This window comes from Semicossyphus pulcher, unplaced genomic scaffold (genome assembly GCF_022749685.1).
Source record: "Semicossyphus pulcher isolate SPU_LCO1_2020_fin unplaced genomic scaffold, fSemPul1.0.p SCAF_16, whole genome shotgun sequence".
NCBI classification, from domain to species: domain Eukaryota; kingdom Metazoa; phylum Chordata; class Actinopteri; order Labriformes; family Labridae; genus Semicossyphus; species Semicossyphus pulcher.
Window position 1 is genome coordinate 23936853 of NW_027211670.1, and position 8886 is coordinate 23945738.

At 46.9% G+C, this 8886-nt stretch overlaps 1 protein-coding gene across 2 annotated transcripts in view; it reads left to right on the plus strand.

Moving 5' to 3' along the window:
- The window catches only part of srcap (Snf2-related CREBBP activator protein), a 36301-nt gene extending 28024 nt beyond the window's left edge, over positions 1–8277 (plus strand). For both annotated transcript variants that reach the window (XM_069663983.1, XM_069663984.1), the window contains 6 exons: positions 20–216; positions 585–699; positions 1261–1386; positions 1671–1847; positions 1952–2035; positions 2158–8277. In XM_069663983.1, coding sequence (XP_069520084.1) covers positions 20–216; positions 585–699; positions 1261–1386; positions 1671–1847; positions 1952–2035; positions 2158–6969 — 5511 coding nt within the window. In that variant the 3' untranslated portion in view covers positions 6970–8277. The remainder of the gene's footprint in view (positions 1–19; positions 217–584; positions 700–1260; positions 1387–1670; positions 1848–1951; positions 2036–2157) is intronic.
- Positions 8278–8886: the final 609 nt, after the last annotated feature.

Here is an 8886-nt window from a genome sequence, read left to right on the forward strand (position 1 = left end):
CTTCTCACGTCTCCTTCAGGCCCTCATGGAGCGCTTCAATGCAGATCGCCGTATTTTCTGCTTCATTTTGTCGACTCGAAGCGGAGGTGTAGGAGTGAACCTGACCGGGGCCGACACGGTCGTTTTCTACGACAGCGACTGGAACCCGACCATGGACGCTCAGGCACAGGACCGCTGCCACCGAATCGGCCAGACCAGAGACGTCCACATCTACAGGTAACTGTGTTACATGAGCGACACATTTACTGCGCCTTCATGATCGCCATTGCAGCCGCCATCCTCACAACAGTCAGCTTTACCATAGGCTGAGCTCAGCTACCCCACCGGTAGCTAGCAGGATTGTAAACTCGACATGGGGAAAACAGATGGAGGCTGTAATTTGTGTTTCGAATGAAAATAAATTGAAATAGTGTTGAAATAACTTATCCTTTTGCACATTTTTATTAATAAATAGTTTTAGAAAAAACTTTTTCCCCTCTGGGATACCCCCAAAAACTGACTGTCTTATATTCTGGTGCGACTTGTTTTCCAGATTTTGTGGCTACAATGTGTTTTTTGTGTGTGTTTCTCTCTCTCTGTCTCAGGCTGATCAGCGAGCGCACAGTGGAGGAGAACATTTTAAAGAAGGCCAATCAGAAGAGGATGCTGGGAGATATGGCTATTGAAGGAGGAAACTTCACCACTGCCTTCTTCAAACAGGTACGACGACAGTGGGTGTAATTTGCACAGACCTGATTTTCATATGGGACACAGCACCACGGTTTACAACAGGCACTATAACTACAATCAGTCGCACATTACACATAAAGGTGCAGAGCATAAACTAGAATTCAATTATGTATTTTATTGATCTTTCATCATCTTTACCTTTAAACTGCCGTCTCGGATCACTAGCACACACACATTATTAACATGCCAAAGCCTAAATGACTGCTGACTCATAGAGAATTATAAAGATGTCTTTTCATTGCAGAAGAAGAGGCTATGCCCTCTTACGCTGTAATTAAATTTGTTCTGATCTACCTTTTTAAAGTAAAACCACTTGTTCTGTCAAAGTGCGCTGACATTGTCACATCTTCTAATTCGTGCGCTGAGAAGATGACAGCATTAGCATAACTGCTCTTTTTGAGTATAATGTTGTGATAATGTCGGGTCATTAAGCGAGTTCAAGTGCCACTTATTTGTGCGGGGTTTTTTCTGTCAAGTACAGAGAAGCGTTTTCCTCTGCTGAACGCGTCTCTCTTTCTCTTTGTTCCTCAGCAAACCATCCGAGAGCTGTTTGATATGAACGACGGCGAGAAGAGAGAGATGGCGGTGGAGCTCTCTGTGCCTCAGGCTGAGGAGGAGGAAGCTGTCAACAAACAGAGCACCACCATTCTGGAGCAGGTAAGATCATCATATAGGCCAGATACTTACATATATTATGTATGCAGCACCGTGCATTTGTTAAGAAGACGAAACACTATTTTGCATTCACGTTTTATAAACCTTGGGTTCTAATTTTAGCCTCTGGCTTCTATGCTCATTTTTAATTTAGACAAAAAAAATTAAACTTCAATGTATCTATTATGTAATTCAATTGCTAATTAATACATGAAACAAAGTCAGAAATGCAGAATCAGTATGGTGGTAAATATAGAGACCTGATTATCCTGAATTGATTCTTGCAGGCTCTGTGCCGTGCTGAGGATGAGGAGGACATAGTCGCGGCCTCTCAGGCCAAAGCAGAACAGGTGGCAGAACTGGCAGAGTTCAATGAGAACATACCGTTGGATGACGGAGGGGAACAAGAGGAAGTGGAGGAGCTCTCTAAGGCAGAGCAGGAAATAGCTGCCCTTGTGGAGCAGGTAAACTGATTTTCATTCAAAATTCTGCTAAATATCTTCATTATGTCGGTAGAGTTTTTTTTTTGTGCTCCGTTAACTCACCATTTTCTCTTATCTATTCATAGCTCACTCCCATTGAACGCTACGCCATGAACTTCCTGGAAGCCTCACTGGAAGATGTCTGCAAAGAAGAGCTGAAGCAGGCTGAGGTAATGCCTTTTTAAACTTTTGACTTTAGACTCATCAAAACATGAGGACATTATATCGTTCTTTAAACCAAACTTGTTTATCTGTGGAAGTGTAAAAATCTGCTGTGCCTGTGTCTATTTAGGAACAAGTGGAAGCAGCCAGAAAGGGCCTGGATCAGGCCAAGGAGGAGGGCCTAAAGCTCCATGCTTCAACTGATGATGAGGACGATGACTTTTTGTCACCACCAGCCTCTGTGGAGCCGGCTCAGCCAGCCCCAGCCCGCCGTGGACGTAAACCCAAGGAGAAGGACAAGATTGTGGCCTCTACAAGGACTAGTGGTCGGCTACGTGGGGCCTCACCCGAAACTGAGGCTGAGCCTACAACCCCTAGAGAAGTGCCTGAAAGACTCCGTGCTGGTCTGAGAGGACGAGGAGCTGCCAAAGACACAGCGACTGTGTCTACTACCCCGTCCCGTGCAGACCATCACAAAACCTCCTCATCAACCAGACTTCAAGATTCCTCCAAATCTTCTAAAGCTTCATCTCCTGCCAGAGATCACCAGACCACCAAAACCAGGACTCTACCAAACCGCTCCCATGCCAGTCCAGTGCCTTCACCTCCTACAACCTCCCCCCCTGGAGGGAAACAGTGTGTTGGGGAGACTGACAGCAAGAACTCCAAAGCAACCGGAGATGAGAAAGATGGGGAGAATGAGACGAGAGTGTCTGAGTCTTCACTAGAATCCAGCTGCCAATTGGACCATCAGGTAAAAGATGAAGACAGCAAAGACCACAACGCCATGTCTCCCCCCTCCACAAGCTCTCGTTCTCCTCGCAAGCGTCAGTCAGCGGACGGTGAGGTGCTACGAGGCCTTGTTGAAGACTCCCCTTCTGCTAAAGTCCTGAGGAAGCTTCCTGGGAGGCTGGTGACGGTGGTTGAGGACAAGGAGCCAAGAAGGAGGAGGAGGCGAGGAAGTGGCACTGGAGGTGGAGCTTCTTCAGAAGAGGCAACTATGGAGGAGAACTCTGCTGGAGTCGCAGATGAACCAAACAAGGATAACACATCACCGAACACTGACGGCAAAACAAAAGGGACCGTTGTAAAATCTCCTCAGGACCAAGACTCCACTCCTAGTCCGTCAGTGCACCCACAGCCTGTCAGAGCATATCCACCATATTCTCCACCCCATCTTTCTCCTGACATGCCTGTGCTGAGGAATCTTCCTGTACGGCGCAGGTTGGAAACTGAATCGCGCATGGCTGCTCAGCTGGGAGAGCAAATGCAGCATCTGGGTAGAGGAAGGGGAGGGAATCAGTCCAGAAAAACAGACATACCACCAGGAAAAGACCCCTCTACAGACTCTAATGTGAATTCTCTTGGGGCACCTTTGAAAAGAAAGAGGGGCCGGCCCCCTAAGACTCCACCAAGGTTATTAGAGACTGACAACACAGCTACACCCTCCCCACAGCCCACTTCGCCTAATGAGGACGGACACCCCCCTCTGTCCCCAAAACGCAAGAGGGGTCGTCCTCGCAAAGACTCAACAACCGTGCCAGATAGTGTTATAGAAGGAAAGAACTCTAAAAACGAAACTGCTACTACTGGTGTACCTGCTATATTAACAACTGATGCTAGCTCAGAGCCAACAGACCCGTCTCTCCACAAGTCGGAGAACCCCATAGCTGCTGCTGTTGCTACAAGTCAGGACTCCCAGTCTACCAAAGCTGAGGAAACAGACACTAAGAGTGAGGTTTCAGCCCCTGCTCCAAATTCAGCTCAAGCTTCCACAACAACAAATGAAACTACCACACCAGTCTCAGCTTCAGTCCCAGCACCCACTGCCCTTGCACCTTCACCTGAACCCCTTCCTGTGGCTGCTCCTACTTCAGCCTCTGTCCAAGTTGTTAGTTCAGTTCCTCCAACAGTTCCAAGACCAGATACAGCATCAACCCAGGTTTCCCCTGCATCCTCTGTCACACTTTCCACATCTGTCCCTATCCATGTCACTGCTACCACCACTACAGCAACTCCATTGCCACCTGCAAGCACTGTCACATCAACTCTTCCAGGTGATGAACCAGCAAAGGTGGTTTCCACAGATTCCAAAGCTCCTGCAGAGCCAAAACCTTCAGTTTCTACAAATGTGCAAACAACAGGACCACATTCTGCCAAAACTACCACAGTTGCCACCACTACTACTGCTTCATCCCCTGTGTCATCTTCTGAGATGGTTGTAAAAGCAGTTCCAACACCAGTTTCTGCCCCAGTTGTCACTGACATAACATCAAAAACCATCAGTGTTACATCAGTGAAATCAGTCCCAACCAAAGTTACTGCTGCAAAGGACATGTCGCAAGACTCTGCTCTATCAGTTACAACATCTACCGCAGCTGCTGTGACCTCCACATTAGCTGCAACCCAGAAAGTTTCAGCAACAACTTCACCAATACAAACCTCAATATCTTCCCCCACTACAGCAACAACTGTGACAACAGTCCAAACAGTCCAAGCCAGTCCTTCAAACTCCAAAGGTCCAAGCATAGTGCCCAATACAAGTCCAACCACGTCTGACAAGGCTTCTACAGCACCACCAGTAACAACAGTATCATCATCTGCTACAAGTTCAGTAACATCTTCTCCATTCATAGCAAGGACTAATGTGACAACTACCAAAGTTCCTACCAAACCAGTTCCAACCCTACCAACAATTACAGTTCAAGTTGCTGCACAGGAAAAACATGTTCCAACGGCTGGAACGCCGTCAGCAACTTCCCCAACTACAGAATCTGACAGTGTAACTACCACAGTGAAGGCAAAGACAGTTAATGTAACTACCCCACCCCAGAAAGAGGTAGTCCAGGTCACGACTCCCGTAGCAGCAGCCCCTTCCAAGGAACCCAAAACATCAACTTCCCCTGCCACAACGGCAGAAAAGACTGCCAAGATCCCAGTCCAAGAAACATCATCCACAGGTGCTACACAAAATCAATCATCAACAGTCTCCACAGCTACATCATCCCCAGATAAGTCCATTACTATTGCAACAAGTGTTGTCAAAACCACCCAAGTATCCACTCCAACAGCCACCCCTGTGTCAGTTCAAACAGAAGCTGCAACCACAGCTGCCCCTACCGAAACAGTTCCTCCTGTGTCCACCACAAATGCCACTTCCCTGCAAATACCAAGCCCTACGTCCAAGGATGTTTCCCCAGAGGTCTCCACACCAATTCTGGCAGTCCTGCCCCAGACACCAACATCGGATTCTTCTAGTGTTTCACCTGAAAGGCAAACTTTTGAGCCAATGCAGAAAGTGTCTGTATCTCAAAGTGATCAGGACAAGGTGACAGAAATGGAAGTAGATCCTGTAGAGGCTGAAGCAAAGAAGGGGGACGATGACAATAAGCAGGACATCTGCACGTCTAAAAGGCGAAGGGTGGAGAGTTCTTCTGAGACCAAAGATTGTGAGTCAGGAAGGGAGTGTGCAGGTAGGGATGAAGCACAGACTGCAACTGCCCCTAAGACAGAAGAACCCAAGCAAGAGGTCGATAAGGAAACTACTGAAGATCAGAAAACTCCAATCCAGAAAAGGCCTCTTAGTCGCCAGAGTAGCCAGGAGTCTGCTCGTTCCTCTTCGCCATCATCTGGGTGCTCTACATCAACCCTCACTCGTCATGCTCACCACAAGAGGACTTATGAGAACAGAAATCCGACCAAGAAGAGGCGAATGGACGGGACGTCAGAAACAGGGAAGGACAAAGAGGAAGAGTTTGAGGAAAAGAGAGAGGAAGGCAGCGAGAAGGAAGAAACTGCCACTACCTCTCGGAGAAGGCGCTCCAGGTCTTTCTCCTCCTCTGAGTCTGAGTCTGAGTCTGACAACAATGAGAGCAGAAAGGAGCACCGGTTGACTCGCTCGGCCAAGCGAAGGCTTCAAGATCAGGAGGGGGAGAAGGGCAACAGGCAAGGAAAGAAACCTGTGCACAACTCTGAGAGAAATGCATCAAACAATACCAACACATCCACTGGTGGAGATTCAGGCAGTGATACATCATCTGTTAGGACCACCAGGAAGTCTGCAGGATCTCAGCCTCCACAAGACAGTAAAACTCAGACAAACAGCGCACCCTCGTTGCCTCCTGAGCCTGAAGTCCTGGGGAAGAGGTGCTCGGCACTCAATGCTGCAGCCAAGCTCCTAGCAATGAAAGGCAGGGTGGATACCCCAGGCCACACCCCTCGGAAAGACTCAGGATCAAAGGCAGCAGGGACTTCCCCTGCCTCGTCTGACAAAAACCAAAAGCCTAAAAGCAAAAGTATACCAGCCTCCCCTCAGAGTAACTCTGTAAATGTTACTAATAATAAAAGCAGTGGCAGCAAATCCTCAACACCAAATCAGACAAGCCGCTCTGCTTCCCGCTCCACCAGACAGTGCCCTGGTTCTCTGGTTCCACCCCTTGAAGTGGAGCACAAAAGGTCTAAAGCAGAGGACAAGGAGAGGGGAAGTAGGAAGTCATCCGGGGGTAAGGAAGGCGAGGCAGAGGCGCAGTCCTCGTCCAGAGGCCACAGTGCCTGCAGCAGCATGAGCAGCGATGGTGAGGGAGACGGTGGCGGTCGCAGCAGCAGGAGCAGAAGCAGCAGCAACAGCAGCCAACGAACCCATAGCATCAGCTCTCAGAACACAGAGCACAGAGACTCCCGTGCAGCTTCCTCCGGCAGCGAACGCAGCTCGGAGCGGACTAAGAGTAGGGACAAAAGAGAAAGGCATGGCCAGCACAGGGAGAGTCGGCAAGAAAGCAGGAGGTCTCAGAGGCTCTCACAGGAGATGGCGAGCAGTTCAGGAACGGAGGGGACGCCAGACAGGGTGCTGCGAAGCGTTGCTGCCCTCGCAGCAGTGCACGCCCGGACACCGGCCCTAAGCACCCGCTCCTCTTCTGGTCAACATCGTCACAACAAGACATGATCGAGTGCCAAAGGGATAATATGGAAACAAGAGTGTACGTAACAAGAGCACGTCATGACCTCCAAGGTTGCTGCTTTGTCTGCACTCTAATGAATGCAAGGGAACTGAGTGCTGCACAAGCCAGGGACCTCCCCTGCCTCTTGGGCCCTCTCCCTTTCCAATTGGAGCTGGTCCCCTCACCAGCTCAGCCATTGTCAGCTGGGGGAAGGCTCAGGGATGCCGGACTGAGAGTAAAAAAACATGTGGCGCCACTGTTGGGCGTCCACAAACAGATGCAGAGATGGTGCAGTGGGTCAATTCACCACTGGGACTCGAGGGGGGCGAAGGTGCAAAAGAAAATAAAGAAAAGTTGTTAGTTCACATTCTGTACTGTAATCATTAAAGACTGGAACACTCAGATCTTATGTGTTAAGACGGGATTATACAGCACCCTCTTATTAGGGTTATAAATGAAAAGTCATTTGTGTGACATTAAAAACTTTGGAGTGACCAGTTGTATTGTAAGTTGGAGGTTTTAGAAAGTTTGGTTTTGAGAATATCGTCAGCTGTCCTGACTGTTTCTTTGTAGTCAGTTGATAAGTTATGCATATTTTATTATTTCTTCCAGGGTATTCGGAAGAGAACTGATCTGTCAATGTGATCTTTGCTGCACTATGCTGGAGCTTGTCTTTGCTTGGGCCCCTTTTTTCATGTCAGTTTCTGTTCATTGGATTCATTTTTAAATCCAGCCTTGCATTTCTCATTTGCACATCTGATAATGTGGCCCTCGGCTTTTTGAGTACATTGTGGTGTAGTAATACGTTTTTCCATCAACTACAGTTAAATAATTGGTTCCTGGTACCTCACGATGTATCTCTACTGTTGGGAAATGTATTAATTGAAGTTGCAAATTGTCTTAGAAGACATCTTTTGCTCCTCACAACAGACCTGGAGCGGGGAAAATCCAATTTATTTTCCTAATCTAGCAAATGGCGGTTATTGTTGCGGTCCACTTTGTCATGTATTTATACTAAAAGGGCAAGTAAGTGTTGAAATTAAAGAGTGCCTCTTGGCCAAATGGGTTTGAACCTCAGATTGCCTTGTGAAGCACCTGGAGCAGGGGTGTTGAGCTTCTTATTTCAAAAAAAAAGCCAAACAAAAATAAAAATCCACCAGAAGACGTCAACAAGAGCACCCTGTGCATCAGTGCTACCCAATTAAATGTTTTATTTCCACATGGATTTTTGTCACCATCACTTCATTGCTCTTAGTTCATGTAAAAAGAAATTACTTGGACAAAATGTGAATAAAATAACTGGTACAGTTCCAGATGACTGTAAATTGTTGATTTACTTTTGGACTCGTCGGAGCGACTTTGAGCAGAGGTGATATTTTTGGGGGGGAGGACGGGGGATTGGGTAGTTTATGGTGATGGTCTTATTATTGATTTGTCTCTCTTCATTTTTGCATTCCTTTGATCCCTTGTAATTCCACATTGTTTTACTTGAAAAATTAAGACAATTACAGTTGAATAAAAAGACCAAAAATTAGTTGCCATTTTTCATTGTGTTGAATATTTTGTTTGTAGATGAAGTACAAGTTCCTGTCACACTGTTTACATCACAAGTGTCACTACGATACCTTACTGATAATGTTTGTTCTAATAACAAATTCTGCCACAATACGACTTTGATTAAGTTCAATTCAGGGCCCTGTGATGGATACGAAATCGTATCAAATGCCCATTAAACTCAATTGGAACGGATCTGGAACAATAACTATTCCTAACCTGGTGGCTTTTCCCATGGGATTTTCAAATTAAAAGCATATCATATGTGATGTACGGATGGATACTTGAACTTTTTATCAATAATATTGAATCGATATAGATTTATTGGTCATTACACCCCTTCTTTTTCAAAGGGTTAATACAATGTC